Source organism: Telmatherina bonti, assembly GCF_933228915.1.
Source record: "Telmatherina bonti genome assembly, chromosome: 21".
Lineage (NCBI taxonomy): Eukaryota > Metazoa > Chordata > Actinopteri > Atheriniformes > Telmatherinidae > Telmatherina > Telmatherina bonti.
This window is the reverse complement of record NC_136630.1, coordinates 6,415,848-6,438,806: the sequence shown is the minus strand read 5'-3', so window position 1 is coordinate 6,438,806 and position 22,959 is coordinate 6,415,848. Positions and strand designations below refer to the sequence as shown.

General features: G+C 41.5%; 3 protein-coding genes across 3 annotated transcripts; 2 read left to right on the top strand and 1 right to left on the bottom strand.

The window, feature by feature from the left end:
* Window positions 1–4,019: 4,019 nt before the first annotated feature.
* On the bottom strand, window positions 4,020–6,698 carry g6pc1a.1 (glucose-6-phosphatase catalytic subunit 1a, tandem duplicate 1; the record flags this gene model as incomplete). Its single annotated transcript, XM_079261172.1, has 5 exons — window positions 6,478–6,698; window positions 6,288–6,397; window positions 4,893–4,998; window positions 4,688–4,803; window positions 4,020–4,525 (listed from the first exon to the last, which is right to left on the bottom strand). Exons 1-5 carry the CDS (start codon window positions 6,693–6,695, stop codon window positions 4,020–4,022), a joined length of 1,056 nt encoding a protein of 351 aa, XP_079117298.1. The 5' UTR covers window positions 6,696–6,698.
* Window positions 6,699–7,686: 988 nt separating this feature from the next.
* Window positions 7,687–10,266, top strand: g6pc1a.2 (glucose-6-phosphatase catalytic subunit 1a, tandem duplicate 2; the record flags this gene model as incomplete). Its single annotated transcript, XM_079261171.1, has 5 exons — window positions 7,687–7,919; window positions 8,006–8,115; window positions 9,093–9,213; window positions 9,559–9,674; window positions 9,764–10,266. 5 exons carry the CDS (start codon window positions 7,687–7,689, stop codon window positions 10,264–10,266), a joined length of 1,083 nt encoding a protein of 360 aa, XP_079117297.1.
* An 8,509-nt stretch (window positions 10,267–18,775) lies between these two features.
* LOC306771848 (uncharacterized protein) lies at window positions 18,776–22,411 on the top strand (the record flags this gene model as incomplete). The annotated part of the gene is made up of 2 exons (XM_079261170.1): window positions 18,776–18,872; window positions 20,631–22,411. The coding sequence occupies exon 2, from the start codon at window positions 20,945–20,947 to the stop codon at window positions 22,409–22,411; it is 1,467 nt and encodes a 488-aa protein (XP_079117296.1). The 5' UTR covers window positions 18,776–18,872; window positions 20,631–20,944.
* Between the last annotated feature and the right edge of the window lie 548 nt (window positions 22,412–22,959).

The following is a 22,959-nucleotide window of genomic DNA, read 5'->3' as shown; positions in this document are numbered from 1 at the left end:
TCTTTATAGAAAGCAAATGATTATAAAACATGTTTTATTTGGTGAAAAAAACAGACATGCTGGTATGTTTAAAAAATCTTTCATTTCAGTTATTAAAAAAAACACAACATGCAGTGTATACTTATAATATTAAGAGCTTGTGATGTGTAAAGACTGAAAAGTACAATTCTTTCCGGCAAGGTCAATATTTAAAATTGACCAAAGCTGATTTTCCATTTGCACAAGGCTTCTGAAATGCTAAATTGTTCTTCCAGAGTGGTGGCCGGTGAGCACACAAATCTGCAACATTACATTGACTTTCAGCATTTTTTTTCCCACTCAGTGTTTAGTAGAAAATCCAGTATAGCAGGTGAGACATCATGTGAATAACTTTATGCTGAGCAAGGTTGGAGCAAATTGTCTGAACTTTCTCTTGAGGAAGAAAAATGAAGTTTTCTATGAATAAAAGTGACTTAAAGTTAGGAGATTAAAATATTAAGATTCAGATAAATCTGAATTTTATTTATAAAGCACTTTTCAGGCAAAAAGCAGGACAAAGTGCTCTTCATTGTAAAAAAAAAAAAAAAAAAAAAAAAAAAAAAAAAATTCATGCATTTTTTAAAAAAGTAAAATTTAAGCTTCCAGAGACAACATTGTAGCAAAGAGGAGATATAAAAGTTTGACAATGACCAATGGTTTCTCAGGTCATATACCCCAAAGGGGGTTTGGGGTTCGATAGCCGCTGGTTGAATGACATTTGACTTCAGTACAGTCATTAGCAAAAAGTATTCATGGCAAGATAAACAGTCCTCTGGGAAGCAAGAAAACAAAACAAACAAACTTTCTTTTAGCATCATATCCTTTGTATAAGTTTAGCTTAGTGAAGGGAATGTTTTCAGGCCTGCTTTATAGCCAATGGTTAGCTTTGCTTGTTTCGGGCTAACATGAAAGCTTTGGGAATCGGTGCCCTTACAACACCTCAAGAAATTCTTTCTTGATTTGAAAGGATTGCAATTTTACTGTACAAGTTGATAGTGAGCTTTACACATGTTGGTTGATAGCAAGTTTTACTCAACAGAACTAGGCTAGCTGCTACTTCCTGTTTACAGTCCAGCGCAAACTAGCTCATTGTTAGCTTAGCTTGTTCACAACACCTTAAAAGTTGTGCTAGTAGCATTTCAAAAGTGTTTTCTACATTTGACCTAAATAAGAAGAAACTTCTAAGTTAAATTACACATTGACAGTGTACAGTATTAGTTACTTCTACAATATTCTGAGCAAAACAGAGTAACTTCAACGTCATCCTTTAACAGCTTGTATGCTCTTGATGTAATCTGAATGATACATGTTTTAGGCCTTCGGAACTTGGAAAATCTTTCTCCTCCCACTACTTCTATAAGACGGGGCAGAGCTGTCAACTGATCACCACTTGGTGGTGAGTTGGCTCAGATGGTGGGGGAGGAAGCCGGTCAGATCTGGCAGGTCCAAACGTGTTGAGAGGGTCTGCTGGGAATGTTTGGCAGAGTCCCCCATCAGAGTAAGCTTCAACTCCCACCTTCAGAGCTTCAACCATGTGAGTCGGGGGACATTAGGTCCGAAAGGGCTGTTTTCCGTGCCTCTATTGTTGAGGCGGCCATTCGGAGCTGTGGCTATAAGGTTGTTGGTGCCTGTCGTGGTGGTAATCCCAGAACTAGTTGGTGGACACCAGCAGTAAGGGATGCTGTCAAGCTCAAGAAGGAGTCCTATCAGGCCTTCTTGGCCTGTAGGACTCCGGAGGCAGCTGATAGGTGAGCAAAAGGCAAAAACTTGGGCATGGGAAGAGTTAGACAAGGCCATGAAGAAAGACTTCCGGACGGCTTTGAGACGATTCTAGTCCACCATCCAGCGGCTCAGGAGGGCGAAGCAGTGCTCTGTCAATACTGTATACAGTGGAGATGAGGAGCTACTGACCTCAACTCCGGATGTTGTGGGCCGGTGGAAGGAATACTTCAAAGACCTCCTAAATCCTACCAACACGTCTTCCAATAAGGAAGCAGAGCTGGGGGACTCAGGGGTGGGCTCTCTTATCTCTGGGGCTGAAGCCGCTGAGGTGGTTAAAAAGTTCCTTGGCGGCAAGGCCCCGGGGGTAGATGAGATCTGCCCGGACTTCCTTAAGGCTCTGGATGCTGTGGGGCTGTCCTGGTTGACATGTCTCTGCAGCATCGCGTGGGCATCGGGTACAGTGCCGCTGGACTGGCAGACTGGGATGGTGGTCCCCTTTTTAAGAAGGGGGACCGGAGGGTGTGTTCCAATTACAGGCAAATCACACTCCTCAGCCTCCCTGGTAAGGTCTATTCAAGGGTCCTGGAGAGGAGGGTTCGTAAGATAGTCGAAACTCGGATTGAGGAGGAGCAGTGTGGTTTTCATCCTGGTCGTGGAACAGTGGACCAGCTCTATACCCTCTTTGGGGTCCTGGAGGGGGCATGGGAGTTTGCCCGGGAGTATGGGTTACAGGACCCCCTTGTACGAGCTGTCCAGTCCCTGTACGACAGGTGTCAGAACTTGGCCCGCATTCCTGGAAGTAAGTCGGATATATTTCCAGTGAGGGTTGGACTCCGCCAAGGCTGCCCTTTGTCACCAATTCTGTTCATAATTTATATTGACAGAATTTCTAGGCGCAGCTGAGGTGTTGTCCGGTTTTGTGGCCTGTGGGTTGGGTCTCTGCTTTTTGCAGACTACGTGGTCCTGTTGGCGTCATCTGGCCGTGATCTCCGGCTCTCACTTGAGCGATTCGCAGCTGAGTGTGAAGCGGCTGGGATGAGAATCAGCACCTCCAAATCTGAGACCATGGTCCTCAACCGGAATAGGGTGGATTGCCCTCTCCGGGTCGGGAGTCAGGTCTTGTCTCAAGTGGAGGACTTTAAATATCTCAGGGTCTTGTTCACAAGTGAGGGAAGGATGGAGCGTGAGATCAACAGACGGATCGATGCAGCGTCTGCAATAATGTGGACTGTGTCGGTCTGTCGTGGTGAAGAAGGAGCTGAGCCAGAAGGCGAAGCTTTCGATTTACCAGTCGATCTACGTTCCTACCCTCACCTATGGTCATGAGCTGTGGGTCGTGACCGAAAGAACGAGATCTCGTATACAGGCGGCTGAAATGGGTTTCCTCCACAGGGTGGCCGGGCTCTCCCTTAGAGATAGGGTGAGGAGCTCGGTCATCCGGGAGGAGATCAGAGTAGAGCCGCTGCTCCTCCCTATCAAGAGGAACCAGTTGAGGGCGCTTGGACATCTGGTCAGGATGCCTCCTGGACGCCTCCCTGGTGAGGTGTTCCAGACACGTCCCTCTGGGAGGAGACCCCGAGGAAGACCCAGGCACGCTGGAGGGATTATATCTCTCGGCTGGCCTAGGAACACCTTGGGATCCCCCCGCAGAGTTGGCAAATGTGGCTGGGGAAAGGGAAGTCTGGGCTTCCCTGCTTAGGCTGCTGCCCCTGCGACCTGACCTCGGATAAGCGGGTGAAGATGGATGAATGGATGGATGGATACTTGTATAACGGAAAATCAGGATTTTTCTGAGTTTCTTTCGGCATACATGTTGTATGTATTTATATGTCACATATGTTTATACTTAAAAATAACAATGTATTTTCAGTCAATTGTTTTTACAGTTTAGACAAAGACTATGTTACACATAGCTTGCCAAAAAACTCAAATGTGTACATGACCTGTTTTCTTCATAATAAATTACATAACAATTATGGTGTAGGAAAAGTAATTTGATTTAATTTGTGTCCCCAATACTGGCTGTAACTAAATGGGAACCTTGCACAGCAACAGGAGTTCTTTGTGGACCTTTAGCAGACAACCTGGCAACCTGTTGTGTATTTCCCTTAATTATAGAGTATAGCGTGCTTTAAATTGGAGCTCAGGCAACACTTTATGTTCATAGAAGATTTCATAAAAATTTTATCCTTGTCATAAAAACAAGACGACAAAACAAAGCTAGTAGATGTAGAAAATTAAACTAAGTAATTGGCTTTAAATTACAATTGGGACCTAATTCACATGTTTTTGTCATCTCTCTTTTCCTTGTAAATCCTGCAGAGCGCCCAGGGAACCACTGTGGTTGGGATTAAGAGAGCGATTGCACTCTTACCGAAGGACAGGGCATAAAAAGTCACATGATTTTCTGAGGAAAATATCCATCTGTCCAACAGCTGAAGCAGGAACAAAGAAATAACGGTGCAGCCCGTCTTGAAAACAGTACTTGTGTTCTTCTTGGCATCACTGTAGAGTGGTGAATGCAGCCCCAGGCCAAGGCCAAACAGAGTGCCCATGTTACGCAGAAGGCTGGCAAATGGTGTGGTGTCCAGGTGAATCCATTCTGGCCTGATGCACCACTTCTGGGCTTTGTCCAGGGTCCAGAGCAGGTCCACTCCAAGAGTTTTGAGCAGGATGTAGAAGCCAACAGCAAAAGAGGTCAAGAAGAGTGTGATGAAGAAGTACCTGAACATGCTGGCGCTGTAAATCCACTTCTGCTTGGACACAATCTCAGCCACGAGTATGCCTAACACCAAACAAAGTGTGGAGTCAAAACAGCTCATGTATTAATAAAAAGTTGAACTATTTTAACATATATTTAGCATTGCATAAAAAAAAACTCTTAAAAACTCATAACTATTTGCAAAATACTAAACTTTTTTACATCTCCACTCTTAGATTGACTAACCTGTAATGACTCCTGCAATAACCTGATGTGGGAAGTGGGCAGCCATGTAGACCCTGGACATGCAGACCACCAGTTCCACCAGGACCATCAGCGCCCACAAGCTTATCTGTAACAATCTGACACAATACTAAATGTTAGTGCACAACACTTCAAGACTCCCATTAGCAAGTTACTATAGAAATACTTTGCATTACCACAGACTCACTTGTAAAGGAAAGGAGGGCATTGTTTTTCTGTTGCAATAGAAAGAAGCGCAGTTACCATCACATACCACACACCAGCTGCACCCATAGCATGACCCGAAGGACTTCCTAGATGGAAAAGAATAAAAATGAATCTATTCTGAGTGGTTGAGGTATTCCATGGAAAACATTCACAGCTTTTACTCTGCATGTGGATCATACCTTTAAGAAGTCTAGAGAACAATATGTATATATATTTTTATTTACACCTAAAAGTCACCTGTACCAGGGGAAAGGGGGTTGCGTCAGTGTTGGGAAGCTAATTGCTATGCAATACTTGTATCAATGTCTACACATGTTATACGTCCATGTGATCCATGTGAGTAATTTCAGGTGAAAGCTAAACAAAAAACTACTTCATGAAAGCACAAGCATTTAACAGCAATATGTCAGAAACAAGCAAACAGGTCTTAAGGCAAAAAGGAAATATGTAGTACGCAAACAGATTTCACCACTGGGGAAAAAAAAAAAAAAAAAAAAAAAAAAAAGTGCATTTATTTTGTTTTTCCTCATGAAGGATTTTAATAATTTTAGCATCACCGTGTTTTCTGTGTTAAACAGAAAAAACTGTCAAGGTAAAGTTCAAAACTAAATTATTTTATGTTCTAAATTATAATAAAATATACAGTTTTTATTTTATTTTTCAAAAGGATTTAACTTGTAGGGTATTGATTTGATGATGATGTTAGGAATGTGTCTAAAATATGATTTCTGAGGCAGATTGACTGTAGAAACATGACGTTATTATCCTGAAGTTGAACTTCAGGTCTGGTGCATGAAACCTCACAGCAAACAGAAACAGCACAGTGTCTAAACATTCAAGTTCTCCCAGATGCCAGATGCTTTAAAAAATATATGCATTAATTTATCTTACATTATACTTATGCCGCAACAAATGAGCTAAAACTAACTTTTCTGTTATGTAATTAAAGACTCAAAATGTTCTATATTGTTTTAAAATAAAGGTTAAAACTCCCCATTTTTTTAAATTTATTTATTTATATATATATATATATATATATATATATATATATATATATATATTTTTTTTTTTTTTTTTTTTTTTTAATTGTTTGCCCATTTGTATTCTGTAAAAGAACAATGGTGCAAATCGCCAGATTGCGAAAGCAAAGATAAAAAAATAAAAACCTACAAATGGACAAAGGTGCATGAGTTTATAACTCATAACTGTTGAAATCACCTCCATTCATAGGAAGCCAGACAAAACAGTTATCTGATGACTCCTACATATTAACCCGACTAATAGTTCACTGTGCCAGATATATCTAATCAATCGTCAGTCACTTCAGGAAAAGACAGACGTCATCGGCGATCGGCAGACCTGTCCTGAACCCTACCTGGTCCAGTCTCACATGTGATGGGGAACTGTTGCAGTGAAGGGGTCTTTTCTGCTCCATAAAACCTGGTCTCACGAACCCACCAATAAGGTCTCTCTCCAAAAAGAACCCTACCAACAAAATAAAAAAAATTTTCAGCTTTTTTGTGTGACAAGTTCATCACATGACTGAACAAAATGGGCCAGATTACCATTTCAGCACCAAGTTGAGCCAGTCTCCAATGACTGCCACCCAGATGAGCCGCAGCCCCGTATCCCTCCGCACGTAGAACCAGATCGGGAACAGGCAGAAAAAGGTGATGTGTAGATCTGCCACTGTTGACGCCAGGCTGAACAAGTCCTCGTACCTGCTGTACCTGGTCTGCAGATGAACTGCCAGCTCAACCCCCCAGCTGTGGAGAAGGTCCATGGTATCACAACTCAGACCCCAGTCTGAGGATGATGGGCAGGATCAGCGGCGTTGGGTCTGTTTTGCAGGATCGGTTTCTGCTGGGCTCTTTCTGGCTGTCCTGCCTGCCTCTGTGTGATTCCCATTGGACTTTACTCAAGGCTATAGCAAATTTGTTTGTCTTTGGAAAAGTGCAGACAGCCTAACCTTTACACCTCCGACGCCCTCCGTTAAAATCCATCAATACAGAAAGCTGTCGTCACCTCTCCGACAAAAACATTAAAAGAACTTTGATTCTAGAATTATAAAGTAGCATTCAATTCATCCAAACCCCTCAGATTGAACCTTTTTGTTCCAAAGAATCTCATTTTATTTGCTAAATTCTTCTGAAATTCAGTTCCAAGCAGCTTATAACCGGAAGTCTTCTGAGCAGACATCCATGCCAGTTCTCCTAAAGGGCATTGAGGGCATTTGTTCTGCTTTTAGTTGCAACCTGCCAGTCTGGTTTTTTATTTGTTCTGCAGTTTTATCCCCAACTATCTGCTGTGCTTCTTGCTTCTTCTCAACCTGAAGAAAATCATTTAATGATTGACCTTTTTATGTAATCTACAAATAAGCCGATGATCTTATTCTGGGATATTGTTTTTCCAAAAATGATCAAAAGATCATTTACAGAAATGACAAATTATTCATTCATGTCTAAACTTGTGAAAGCCACTCAGTGGGACGACACGGTGTCCTCTGAGCTACGTACCCGGCAGGAAAGACACCGATTGACGTTTTGTTTTCCCGCTATCTTTTCAATGTGTTTGTGTGACAAACCTCCCAAACTCAGTGTTTTATTACACATGAGAAAGGTCCAAAGATCATCATGAGCATGCGTTTGTGTAGTGAGCCCCCTGGTATAAAAAGCAACCAGCTGTGTCACTGATAGCTGCAGTCCTTTTTTTTGCCAAACTGACACATTACCAGGCAAGATATTTTTCCGCTTTTTTTACTCCTCCAAGCCAAGATGTTTAATGCAATAATGGACACCATGCAGGGTTTTGGGGTGAGCAGCACCCAGTACCTGCAAACCAACTACAAGGAAGCCCAGGGCTTGTTTCTCTGGGTGTCCTGGGCGGCAGACCTGAGGAACACCTTCTTCATCTTCTTCCCGCTGTGGTTCCACTTGCGGTCTTCAGTGGGCATTAAGCTCATCTGGGTGGCAGTGATTGGAGACTGGCTGAACTTAGTTTTTAAATGGTGAGTTAATCTGATTAATTGATTTTTCTTATTTTAGAAAAGTACATTTTCGAAGATTTTGACGTAGTTTGTTGTGTCTTCCTCAGGATTCTGTTTGGAGAGAGGCCGTACTGGTGGGTGCACGAGACGGCCCATTATACAGATGCTGTTCGCCCTCACATTGACCAGTATCCCATGACCTGTGAGACTGGGCCAGGTGAGAGATGCTACTACACATGCCAAGCCACAGCTCTTACTGCTGTCCGCTCAGTCCTGAGATACTGCAAAGCCTCAGCTGTGATGTCACTTCACGCAGTTTACACAGTGGAGGTTTAGATTTTGGATCAGGATCATAACTTAATTTGTCATTTACTTTGTTTTATTTATTTAGGAAATTAAGTTGCAAATCAACCTGCCAAACAAAGTCATTGGCATTAAGTGAATCAGGTGTTTTTTTATGGTTCTAACCCTGATTTCAGGCAGATGTGATTTCCAGTCATGATGCCATCAGTGCAAATAAAAACTCATGTGAAAAACATTCTAGTTATGGTCTGAAATGAAGGAAATCAGGCCCTTTAATGAAATGCAACCAGGGTTTAGATTCTTCGGTGCTGTTTTGTTGAATTTAGTGTCTTAATAAGGCAATAAAACACTTCAGTTGCTGTTTTTTTAAAAAAAAGATGTTTTATCATTTTTCTTCACCTTTTTGACTGGTAATTGTGCATGTAATCTATGTGCTCAGATTAATGTCTGTGGTCCCTTTGCATCTCATTTGGATAAATTTGTACATTTTCATGGGTATTTTGGGCATCATTAATAAGGTCAAAGGTCCCTTTTTGAAAACTTTGCATCCCTTTGTCATTTTTTAGACATATGCATCATTTCGTGTTTCTGTGAGGATTATACAGCATCTCATACATCTTATTACATCATGCTCCTCGGACTGTCTCTATATAGTTTGGATAGATTATATTAAATGTTTGTTAGCGCATACATTTGATTCAGAACATTTCTGATAACTTCTTCACTTTTCGTTGAATATTAAACAGTTTTAAAATTGCAGAGTTGGATGAAAATTACAATGCCAATCAATCAAACCTGCAACCTGAACTCCTCATTTTGAGATGTTTTATTTAGCATGTTTTAGACTTGGAGAAACCGTAGTCTGATCTCTCTATTCTCTCTTTTATCCAGGAAGCCCTTCCGGCCATGCTATGGGAGCTGCAGGTGTCTACTACACCCTGGTGACTTCCATCCTCACCATCATGACCAGCAAGAAGAAACATGGCCTCAAAAAGTCTTCAAGCAAAGACTGGTGAGTGAGAGAAAAACCGTTTTGTAGGTTTATCATGACTTTGTCTCTCCCGGCGTTGTTTACGCCGTCCTCTATCTGGAGCTTATCATCTGGGACACACTATCTGTTCTGTACTGTAGTTGATCATTGACTTGTGACAGCTATTTGTTGCAGAGGGGGGGTGCTGCATGGGTTGTTTTGATGTTCAATAAACTCCTACAGTATTCCTGATAGCAAGCGTGTTAATGGTTATACTGGATTAAATGGTTCCGATGGATGACTGACTTACATCTGGAGCGTTACGTAGTACTTAATGTATTCAAAGAAGAAATCAGATGATTTAGTTGTTAAAACTTGTTTCTGCAGGTACCTGAAGGCTCTTCTGTGGACATTATTTTGGGGCGTCCAGGTGTGTGTTTGTCTCTCCAGGGTCTTCATTGCAGCTCATTTCCCCCATCAGGTCGTTGCTGGTGTTATCACAGGTCTGTAGGAAAACTTTCAGTTTCAGATGTTTGAGCATCGAGCCTGCTTTGGGAAGGTGAAACGCTCATCAGCTTTCTGATATTTCCAGGTATGATTGTGGCTGAGGCCTTCAACAGAACCCAGTGGATCTACAACGCCAGCATGAGGAAATACTTCTACACAACCCTCTTCCTGACCACCTTCGCTGTTGGCTTCTACCTCCTTCTCAAAGCGATGGGTGTGGACCTGCTGTGGACCCTGGAGAAAGCCCAAAAGTGGTGCATCAGGGCGGAGTGGGTCCACCTGGACACCACCCCCTTCGCCAGCCTTCTGCGCAACATGGGCACCCTGTTTGGCCTGGGTCTGGGTCTACACTCTCCTCTATACACAGAGACCAAAAGAAGCAGCCGCACAATGGTCAAAGTGGGCTGCATCATCAGCTCTCTGCTCCTTCTGCACCTGTTCGACTCCTTCAAGCCTCCAACGCACACCGCCGCCCTCTTCTACCTGCTGTCCTTCTGTAAGAGCGCCACCGTGCCTCTGGTCACCGTCAGCATCATCCCCTACTGTGTGAACAGAGCTCTGAGCCAACAGAACAAAAAAGGAATCTGAGGAGAAAATCTTATTTTAAAGACTGAAAGAATTGAAAGTGCAGAGACTTTTCTCAATGTTAATAATAAAACTTTATTCTGGTGCTCTTTGCAGTCACACAACCTCCTGATACTATTTTATGCTTTTTGGATAATAAACTGTGTGACATTTAGTGGAAATACGTCCAGGATGTTCAGTGGCACTTACAGAAAAATACATTGTTTCAGAGTCCTGGGGAAAAAAAGATTAAGCAGTGAGTGTTTGGTCCACATCCGTGATACGTTGTGATAATGTATTTTTAAAAATGCTAGAAAACATATTTTTGAAAAATGTTTGGAATATTTTTTAATAAAAAAAAACTGGAAAATGCATCAGTTTGCCTTCTTATTTTAACAAGGTACAATTTATCCATTCAGTTACATTTAGTCAAGAATGAACTTTTACCCCCATCGTGTTGCTTTTACTGATGGATTATCGAGTAACTAATGTTACATTCAACAGTTCATACAGTAAACTGATGATGCACAGCATGAACGGCATCAGCAACTTCATGAGAAGAATACTTTCATAAAAGTGCAGGATATGTAAAGGAACAGATTTTTGAGTAAAGGGTGGGCGCCATTATTCAGTTTCCTGTTTCCCTGAAATTTGACACTTTTAACACATTAAAAATGCTACTGCAGAAACTTAATACACTGACATACACAATGCAATATTTAAAGTTTATTGGCATCAATCAGTTCACAGAAGTTTCTTTTAACACATGAAAAGGAGGGTCCTGCACTGCAGGCCTACGGCTGTGGTGGGGACCTGCTGTGATTGGGTGGTTCCTGCAGTGGCGCCTGCGTGGTCATGGGTGAGCACAGCAGCATCAAGCCAGATGTTTATTTTTTTTCCAAATGTTTATTCTTATCCGGCTCATAAGCACAACTCGCTCAAATTTAACCCCCTTAAACCCCATAAAAAGTTGTTAAACTTGGCACACACCTCAAGCCCGTCGGATGTAGCGATACACAATGGTCCGCATACACTCCAATGCAACAATGGCTCCACAGCGCCCCTAAACACACACACACACACACACACACACACACACAAATCCACCCATGACCTGACACCCATGAAATGAATTTGGTCAGCAAAGTCTACTTTGACGTAGGACAAAAATTTGGCACTCAGTGAAACACCTGTTGTCATGGTAACAGGGCGTCCTTCATTTTGGAGTTTACGCCAATTTTTTTCTCACAATTTTTTTTTTCCACTTTATGCACATCATATTTGAACAAACTAGTCTGAAAGGATTCATGCGATTGAGTCCAAATTCAGCAGGAAGATTCGTGACAAGTTGGGGACCAAACAATATTAAAATCTTTCTGATTAGGAGAAACCGCGTTACCGTGGAAACCCAGGGAAAAAAGGTTTCTCGCCAGGAAACATACTCATAACTCCACAGAAATACATGGGATCTGCACCAAAACTGACAGCATTCATGTTTGTTCGTTCCTTAACACATCAATATGGGGGGAGGGGTACGGGGGCAGGCTTGCGGCTTTAATAATCTTTGTTATGTTTCATATGTTTTAGAAAATAGGGGTTAGAGCGATTGTTTGGATTGAATAGAGAGGAGGTGTGGATGCTTGCATTCTGTTTGGTTGTGTCCAAATGTTCACACTATTCCTTACAGTGCCTTCTAGTCGAGCCATTTTTTTTTAGGGGTATCTGAATGTCCTTTGTGTTGCTTTGTTTAATGAAAACTGCTTTATAAATAAATAAAATTTAGATTAATCTTGAACGTAAGCCGGAATAGGGTGGATTGCCCTCTCCGGGTCGGGAGTCAGGTCCTGCCTCAAGTGGAGGAGTTTAAATATCTCAGGGTCTTGTTCACGAGTGAGGGAAGAATCAACAGACAGATCAGTGCAGCATCTGCAGTAATGCGGACTCTCTGCCGGTCTGTCGTGGTGAAGAAGGAGCTGAGCCAGAAGGTGAAGCTCTCGATTTACCAGTTGATCTACGTTCCTACCCTCACCTATGGTCATGAGCTGTGGGTCATGATCGAAAGAAGGAGATCTCGTATACAGGCGGCTGAAATGGGTTTCCTCTGCAGGGTGGCCGGGCTCTCCCTTAGAGATAGGGTGAGGAGCTCGGTCATCCGGGAGGGGCTCAGAGTAGAGCCGCTGCTCCTCCGTATCAAAAGGAGCCAGTTGAGGTGGCTCGGGCATCTGGTCAGGATGCCTCCTGGACCTCCCTGGTGAGGCGTTCCAGGCACGTCCCTCTGGGAGGAGACCCCGGGGAAGACCCAGGACACGCTGGAGGGATTACATCTCTCGGCTGGCCTGGGAACGCCTCGGGATCCCCCCCGCAGAGTTGGCAAATGTGGCTGGGAGAAGAAAGTTTGGGCTTCCCTGCTTAGGCTGCTGCCCCCGCGACCCGACCCCGGATAAGCGGGAGAAGATGGAAGGATGGATGGATACTTGTATAATGGAAAATCAGGATTTTTCTGAGTTTCTTTCGACATACATGTTGTATGTATTTATATGTCGCATATGTTTATACTTAAAAATAACAATGTATTTTCAGTCGATCGTTTCTCCAGTTTAGACAAGGACTATGTTACACATAGTAACATAGGAGACAAGATGATATGTTACACATAGTCCTTGTCTCTGGACCTCAAATCAAACCTGATCACCCTTTTGTTGTGCCGTGTGCAGTTTCTCCTCCCAGATTCTTTCACTTTTGTTTAATTATGGGATTTCTGGTGGAACTGATAGTGCCGCGTTTAGTCTTTGCCCAGAAGCTCACTGTCATTAGTTTATAAGAAAAATAACCACTGAAAGCTGTTCAGCGAAGCAACTTTGGACCCAACAGATTGATGTTTAAATCAATTAGTCCATCCCTTACATTGCACTGGGAATGTATTGATCCATCTTGGTAGTTCATATTTTGGGGGGATTTCGATCGTAAGACTAACTCCACAAAGATGTCAAGTGTTAGAAAAAGATATGATGGAAAACCGGACTGAGGGGAAATATTTTCTGCCTGTGTTTTTTTTTTTTTTTTTTTACTGAGATTTGAAGCTGCTCCAGCTCATTAAAATCGGTCTTGCAGTCATCAGAGATCCTCAGTTGTACGGAGTTCATTGGAAAACATTTAAACATTCCTCCTTAAGCTCTGCTATTGAACTCTGGCAGATTTTCACACTTGCCCAGTAAAATGGCCAGTATGTTGGTATCCAGTCGTGTTGCAAAGTGAAACACAAAAGTAATGTGATGCTCTGGCAACAAAGTATGAAGTGCAACTTCTCAGCCTCAGGACGCTCCAGGAACAAACACCAATTTGCCATCAAATTGTCAGAAGCAGAGCTGTGAATTGTTGGATTAAACCACAGGAGAGCAGCTTTGGCTGCTTCCTGTCATTTTAAAAAGCTAAATCTGTCTTAGTTCTCTGGAAAACCAAAGACTTTTTTCATATTTTAGCTCTAGATACTCATATTTCATAGTCTTTAGTATATATTCATTATGACTCATGCTGTGCTGAAGAGGTCAGGATGAACATTGATGCTAGTCTAGCGCATACATCTGGGATCTGGTTGGTATCGCCCTCTTCCACCACTTTTAGTGGTCGAGCTGGACTCCAAGAAGCAACAACATGGTCTTCTATTTAGACTAGCATATATTTATGATGTGCAATTGACGTCCTTTATGCGAGTCCTTAAAAGATGGTTCAGTCTAGCTGCATTCAGAGCCTCTTCAGATTTCTGCTAGCTCAGACTTGTCAGCGGCTCTCTCCAAATTGCAATTTGTGATACTCTGTTCCTTGTTTTTCACTTCGGAACCAGACTCCATCATTTTACAGACTTTTTTCCACAACAAGATTTTTTTTTTTTTTTTAAAGTTTCCAAGGATCTGCTGATGAAAAGCATTCACACATCATGATGTTGCCACCACCGTGCTTCACTCTTGGGAGAGTTATCTTAAAGGTATTGAGCTTGTATCATGTTTTATTTCCTTAATAAGCAGAAGGTTTCGTTTGACTCTCACTGGACCAGAAAGTCCTCTTATTTACACCTGAGGAGTCACCAAGAAGATTCTTCCCAGTTTAATCATTTAACCGACGGCTTTTCCAGTCACTCCTTGAGAAACATCTTCTGGAAGTGGAGCTTTGGGCAGATGCTTCCAGTGCAGCTGTGCAACTTTGAAGCTGCTTCAAGGTTACTTTGGTTTTCTCTATAATTAAGATGAACATCTTGCCTGGTCTGGGAGTTGTGTTTGTTTGTATGTTTATACTGGTGTCACATTTATTTTACTTCTTAATACTTGAGTAAATTGACTGCGGTTCATAGTTTTGAACCGAGCCCCTCTCCTGCACATCCTCAGCATTTCCCTCCCCGCCACCCGTCTCTAGGGCTCGTTGGCGTTGCCTGGTGGTCTATATGTAGAGAGCTTATGTGATCGCAGGCAGGTGTAGTCAATGAGTCAATTATGACACTGGTGAAGGTAATTAGTCACACCAGAGCTCAGTTTGGCTTCATATTCTCACACTTCTTTGTGGATTTATTCTCAATTCATTTTTAAACATTTTTCTTGATGTTTTGTGGCATGAACTACACTAAGCTGAATAATGACATGTCCTTTTCCGGGTTTTAATGCAACAAAACAATTACAAAAAGATAAATGCTTCATTGGATTGAGTTTGTTAATATGAAAAAAATCCTAGTTTTGTTTAAATTATTTGACTCCTTAGCTGCAGACTGATAAAAACAATGATGTTTTGTTCAGTAAGTCCTTCTGGGAGATCAGTTTGTGGAAATGTTTGCTGCAAAGTTGATTCGCCCTTTGAACAGTTTTTTGCAGACCTCTGCTTGAAAATTGCAAATGAGTACATTTCTGCAAATAAAGGTCTATTTGAACACTTTTGAATTCATACAAAAGGGCTACTTGTAAGATTAAGATTTGTTAAGATGCATAAAAATAAGTTTATTGGTAATTTGTGAAGAATAAATGAAAACGGCACACAAAGTCCTTCTGCTTAGGAAGCTTATTGTTTATAAAACTGAAATTCATTGATGATATTGCATTATTTTGATGTGTTTAAAATGTTTTTACTGAGATTAATTAAACAAAATAAGCTGTATTTGCTTTAAACTGCTGAACAAAACACTGCTTCAAAGGTATTTCAAGACTAGCAATGTCCGTAAACACGATAACATAATCAAACTGGATTTTGAGAGGACATAATTATTATTTATTTTATTTTTTATTATTATTCATTATTATTTATTTTCAAAAGAGACACCTTTACCCCAGTGAGGACATAACTGGTGGACATTATTGCAGACACTCGTAAAACCTCATCGTGCTCATCGTGTACCAACGAAGAAGTGAAGTACATTTACATCATCAGAAACACATAACTGACCCCTCTCCACAAAACCTCATGTTCCGTTCTGTTGTTGTGTAACGTCCTCTGAAGATAAAGGCTCCATTCCAATGCATTATGAATAATTAACTGTGCAGCAGAGCCGTGGCCTTTAGCCGGCTTGCAGGGATGACAGATCCACACGTCACGTGTCTGCACGCCTGCAGAACACACAGTCAGTGGTGCAAGCTGAACATTCAATATTTGTAGTCAGCTATGAAAAACATTTGTGTCCCAGATCTCTGCTTTTGACCCCTAAAGGGCAAAGCTGTCTCTATTTTCACTTTTTGGCACATAAAGGTGTTTTATTTTTATTTTTTTACACAGGTTATGCAGTAGAAAGATGTCTCCATGGCTGTGGTGAACATCCTGAGAAGTCTGTTGCATGATTAGGAAATACTTATTTTTATTTCTTAATATTATTTTGTGCATTTCATTTATCAGTTTGCTGAAGTTTAAATGTGAATATGTGTTAAATGATCTGTTCAGTTAGCAGTAGCTCCATAACATCACACCTAGAGTCCAGTGTGTTGACAAATAACATTAAAGCTGGGACTCCCACTGCTTCTGAGAGACCTGTCTGTAGTTCTGAATCCAGGCTAAAAGTCAAGGGGACAGCTCGGTGTTGGCCAGATGTTGCAGCAGCTGGGTACCGTCTACAGTATGAAAGGTCCTGGACGTGTCAGCCAGCTGCACCTCAAACATTTCTGGACGTTTGTCGCCACCAACCAGAAATTTGTGGACTCAACAAGACTTTCCATTGGAGCCAGAGATGCTGTGGTGAACCGTGGATTTTGGAAAGTTTGTCTTGGTTTCATGGTAGCTTGTGCTATTTTCCATATTCTTGTTCTTTTTTTGTCTTTTCCTTATTTTTCTCAGCTGCTCTGCAACTTCAGCGGCACACCTGGTCCTAATTTCCCATCATCACAACTGCATCGCTTCTCCTGAGTGAATAAACTGCAGCTTTTGATTTGGAAAAACAGGAAAAAAAAAACTCCCTTTCTCTGAAAAGTTTATAGTTCTTTTCAAAAGTCTTAAATCATTGTTCATTTATTTCTCTTTTACTTACAGAAAGTCAGACTCTCTTAGAACTTTCTAAAGCTGCTCTCTAGACAGTCAGCTTTCCCAGTACCTGACCATTTTCAGTCATTTTGTTTTATTGGACTGATTGATTAACTAAGCTGCTTAATTTGAATCAAGTGTAAAAAATAAAATACCTAACTCGAGGGACAAGCCAATGATCTAACTAACAGACTGATAAGCAAAAAGAATTGTGTCTTTACACACTTTACTAGCCTGTCACAAAAACTATTCGCTCCCATTTATTTAGTTGTATGTGCAAAAACATATAAAAGATAGCAGCTGAACATTAAATAATATTTATGGGACGGCAGGTGGATTCTCAAAGAACTTCAAGCTGAAAACGTGGCTTTTCTCAGCATAGAAAAAAATCTGCAGAAACCAGATAACTAGAGGACAAAAAACACTTTACAAAAAAAGTAAAAAGAACTAAAAGTGATGTCCTTTAGAACAAGGTGCCCCAATCCTGGTCCTCAAGGACCGGTGTCCTGCAGGTTTTCCAAGTGTCCCGCTGCAACACACCCGATTCAAATCAATGTGTATTTAGCAGACATGTGCAGAGCTTGTCTGAGTCTGAGTCAGGTGTGTTCCAGCAGGAACACTTGGAAAACCTGCAGGACACCGGTCCTTGAGGACCAGGGTTTGGGACCCCTGCTTTAGAAAGAGTCACAGAAGGTCTGATGAGACACCTGAGAGATGAATCTGGACCTTCAGCTGATATAACTTCACAAAGGATGGCTGTCAAGAGGCATTCCTAAGGAGGGAAAACGGGTAGAAAAGACAACAGCTCTGATAGAAATATGAATAATGTTCTGATTACTGAACATTATTGCTGCTGTGGAATGTCAGAAGAGGTCGTGCTAAATGCTCATTAGACTTGCACAAGGACGTGCCGTACTTGGACTTGTACAAACAGGTAAAAACGGGTGGAGCAGGGCGTCATGTGTTGTAAAAGACGATCAGCCAGAATGCCAGTAAAAGATGTAAAAGACGGCGGTGCGACCAGTGGCAATGTCTGGGAAAGACTACCAGGCATAGACCTAGATGAACACAAAACAGGAGATTTATGGAGTTGGACTAGTTGGTTTGGACTTGGGTGGGCAACTCCAGTCCTGTATGTGTCACAAGTTTCCCTGCTCCAACACACCAGATACCTATCAGACTTAATTAGCAAACTTGTGCAGACTTTGAAGTCTGCCCATTGATTTGAGCCAGGTGTGTTGCAGCAGGGAAACATCTAACACATGTGGAGGACTGGAGCTGCCCCCTCCTGGTGGAGGAGAAGTGGATCCAGACTTGGGTCAGATGGAGGCAAATGATTCACTTTGGCGCCACCCTAAAAGGAAAAGCTGAAAAGGAAAAAAAGAGGAGGAAGATGCTCATTAAGGTTGCTAAAACTTTGCTTTTGTCTTAAATTGTATTATTGTATTGTATTAATCTGTATTCTTCTTTTGTCATTAATGTTACATGTAAAACCTTGGACGAGCCGGTTTGAACTTTGAATTTACCGTCGGGGATAAATAAAGTATCTTTGATTTGATTTGAAATGATTGCAATTTTATTTATATCAGTACATTTCAATAAATAGTTGCACTTATCCCCCAATATGAAAAAAGATGGCTGGTTCAGGTTGTTTACACCATTCAGGATGCTTTGTTCAGGATGTTTCTAACTATTTATCAAAAATTTTCTGTTTTTACTAGGAGCACTTTTCCACTTTATTTAATTGTTTTCACGCTATACCAAACTGACAGAAATAAAAAGTCCACTATTTTTTGCCTCAGTACTAGTTATTACCACACTTGAACAAGGGGTGGCAGTATGAAGCCACTAACTGTGATGTTGAACCGAACGGTGAAAGAGAAGAAGTAGAGAGCGGAAGTTGTTCAAAGCTCCGTTTTACATGAACTTTAGTCTGTTTTTATGCCTCTTCAGACAGTTTGTGACGGAATTTTAAACTTTAAAAATACTGTAACATGTGTAGAGACTGAAGAGGAGGCTTCGCGAGTCCGCCATGGATAAAATGCCGGCGGTTCGGTCGCTGGTCGCGGACAGACTGGCGGCCGCTGCAGAGGGGATTTTCTCAGCTGTAGAGAGTCTGACAACACAGAGGATGCTGCACACATCAGGTCCGTGAACGCACCACACAGATCCATAACAACTGGTTCATAGTGGGCTTCGACTTGAGAAACTTTCCATTTAAATGTCACTTTATTTATATATATTCATGTGCAAACGGATTATTGAACTGTTGTTAATCGCTCTAGTGGTGGAATAGTTATCTCCAGGGCCGGATTAAAAGTGCACAGGTCCCATGGGCCCAGAGTGTTCCAGGGGCCCCCCATCCCCACCGCAACATTGTGAAAATGGTGAAATGACATTTCTAACATCTCTCAGCCAATGGTACCAGTAGCAATACACTGGACACTGTGGTGGAAATATCTGGCTTTTATGTACATGTTGTTTCATGTTCAAATTGCTGGTGTATGGCCGATGTGGGCCCCACTAGTCTCCAAATGGGCCTCAAGTGGGCGTGGGCCCATTGGATAATCCAGCCTTGGTTATCTCCTGCACTGAAAGTGTATTGACTAAAACCGCCACAGAATCCACTGGAGATGGTCAGATGTCTTTTCTTTTCTTTCTTTTTTTTTTTTTTTTAACCTGTCCTGTCCAGCATCCCAGCATACAGAACAGCAATCCGCGGGCCATATTTTTGCCAGACATGAGGGAGACATCTCATGTATATAGCTGCCCTTGATAATCTGAATATTTTTGAATAATCTGAATATTTTTCTCTTTTCTTTCTTTTAGCTGTACTTAGAAAAATGGAAAAAAACGTCTGATTTGGTGCAGGAAAAGTGATTTTTTTACCTATTTCAAGTCAAAAGATCTCAGCTGTTTTTATATGTCAGTCTTTTAGATAAAGATCTTTGACATGAAAAAAAGAAAAGGAAACCTGATGCAATATTCAAGGCAACTTTTCCATAATGTGTTTTAATGCAGGCGCTCCACAAAGTCACATGTAGATAAATAAATCTGTTTGAGATGTTGCTGATATTTGAGAGGCTGCAAACTGCATTTGGTTCTTGTGAGAAATATAATTAAATTCCCCTCCAAAATATTTCATTTTCCCTTTTATACAATACAACTTTATTTATAACTCATTTTAAAAACAACAATGTTGATCAAGGTTAAAAAAAAAAAAAAAAAAAAAAAAAAAAAAAACCCAGAATAAATAGCATACGAGGACAATTTTAAAAAAATTACGGTCGTCTAAACTTTAAGGTTTGTATTAAATCAACATCAGCACTGCATCAGTACATTTTTTCTTGTTTGCAGAGGACTTTTTTTTTTTTTTTTTTTTTTTTTTTTTTTTTAAATTTGCATTATATAATATTTAATAATTAGATGAGCTCTTTGGAAATATTTATATGCAACTCAAAAATAAATCACATTAGGATGAAAAATCAAGCAAACAAAATAAAACTTATTCTCTACAATAGCCTTTCGTAGTTTTGGTTGAAATCTGTTTTTTTTTTTTTTTTTTTTTTTTTTTGTCAAAATGGAAATTAGTTTAAAGAGAGAGCCTGATTATAAACTGTAATGCATTATTGTATTTTTTTTTCCAGAATAACTTTATATTTATGTCCTGAAGAGAATACTTCTACAAACTAAAAGTGTGGAGTCTTTTTAAAAAAGTGTGTATGAAAGCAAAAAACTAACACAAACATTAGTTATAGATGTAAAAATGATGAGTTACCTTTGATAAGATAAATAACAGTTTACAGTATGTAGGGAAGATAAAGCATTTTTATTGTACCAAATTATTTCAGCATTCATTGTCAAAGCATTATAACTGAACTTTCATTTGTGTTTTCTTTCACCAGAAATGTCTCCTGCAGAGCTGAGGGCAGTCGTACGCAAGCAGCTGCTGGAGGTGGCTGAGGAGATATTCAGGATCTTTGAGACTCTGGTGGGTGAACTGGAAGCAGATGCATCCCATACAAACCAGGAGAATGAATGTGTGTGCAGACTGAACGTCACAACGAAGACGGAGACGCGCTCATGTAGAACAGGTACGTTTTAGTGCAAAAACATTTGTTTAAATGATATGATGCCTTCTCTTCATGAAAATCTCCAGATTGTACTTCTTCATTTTAGTCACTGATCCTGTTTCCTCGCAACTTAAAGTGATTACAAAATGTGGTTAAAAAAAACACCAATTTACAGAATTTCTCTTTTTTTTTTCTTTTCCCCCCCCCCAGACAAAATGCAGGGTAAGAAATGTTTAGATGGACCCAACAAGGCAGACTCAGAGTTCACGCCTTCACATGTTCAAACAGAAAAAGAAGAAAAGGGCTCAGAGATGGAGGAACGCTGCAGGAGGGCTGGCGATCGGGAGCTTGGAACAAACCAAAGAAGAGCAGCTCTGAGAAGAAATCCGGGTTCGGATTGTTACAAAACATCGAGAAGGACTCGTAGCGGAGGTTCTGCTGGGAGGACGGGGAAAAAGCAGCAAATAAAAAGGACCGCAGACAAAAATCTGAATGCTGAACAGAGGTGCTGCAGAGTTTGTGGGAAGTTTTTCCATTACAAACGCTCCTTTCTGAAACACGCGTTGGTGCACGAGCACAGCGCAGATGTGTGCGGCGTCTGCGGAAAAGACCTGGACTCTGACGAGAGGCTGACGGCGCATTTAAAAACGCACGACGAGGAAAAACGCTTCAAACATGAAACTAGTGACAAAGCATCTGAAGCAGAGATCTGTGAGAGTAAAGAGGGAGGAAGTGATGAGAGCTGGAGGAGAAGTGAAGGAAGTGACAGTCATGATGATGTTAAAGAAGTAAGAAAAGCTAAATCCAAGATTTTCAAGGATGATGATGATGATGATGATGAAGCATCCCACCTGAAACATTGCTGCAGAGTTTGTGGCAAGACTTTTTGCTACAGAGCCTCCTTCCTGAAGCACGTCCAGGAAGATGAGAAGCAGGCCGACCTTTGTGGCGTCTGTGGGAAACATTTTGAAAGTGAGGAAAACCTGAGGCTCCACCTGCAGACGTACATCAGGACAAACGACTGCAAGGTGTGTGGGAAACGTTTTGATGGGCACAAACAGCTGGAGATGCACATGAGGACACACACGGGAGAGAAGCCGTTTGTCTGCAGCGTCTGCGGCAAAGCTTTCGCCCAGAACGGAAACCTGATGGGACACATGAGAGTCCACACCGGGGAGAAGCCGTACGTCTGCAGCGTGTGCGGTCAGAGCTTCGGCTTTAAGGAGTACATGACGGCTCACATGAGGATCCACACGGGGGAGAAGCCCTTCCTCTGCAGCGTGTGCGGGAAAGGTTTCAGACAGAGGGGGACGCTGAAAACACACATGATGATCCACACCGGCGAGTCCACACACCAGTGCAGCATCTGCGACAAGAAGTTCTACAAGAGCGGCGCCCTGAAAATCCACATGAGGTCCCACACGGGAGAGAAGCCGTATCTGTGTAACGTCTGCGGGAAAAGCTTCCGCGCCGGAGGCTCGCTGAACAAACACATCGGCGCGCACGAAGGGGAGCAGAAACTCCTGCTGGGAGAGATTCCTGAGGAAACAGGCCCTGAAAAGACACGTTCAGACTCACAGCTGTCTTTTAGAGGAGTTGTTTCTAAAGAATAAAACTAGCTGATTATGTATCTATTCATAAATGAGACATCTGGTTTTCATTCCCAACCAAAGATCTCGGATCAAAAACCATCTGATCTTATTAATTCCCTTTGCGATGCTAGTAGGTGCTAGTAAATGTGTACTCAGTGTGATTCAGTCTTGTGCTGAATGTTGAACTGGAATCCTTTTTCACCCACTTGCACATCCAAACGGAAGATGTTGCCGACGTGCATCACCAGTGTTCACTTCTGTGTGACGTCTGACAGAAACATAGATTTCCTTTTTAACTAAACATGTAAAATACTTTTCAAATGAAAAAGAAAATCTCTGGAGACTTCCTAAATTCGACCCCTTTATTTTCTTTTGCATTTATTGAATAACAGCTTAAAAAAAGGGTCATTTCACAGCATTTTTTAGGGGGTATGTGAAGCTCTTAAGAGCAGGTTCTGTGTGAAGAACACAGAATTTTAATGATTAAATCTGGACTTCTTGATTCATCACAAAAAGACTAAATGTTCCACAAACTATTCCTGCGTGACGCATCTTTTTTCCTTTCCACT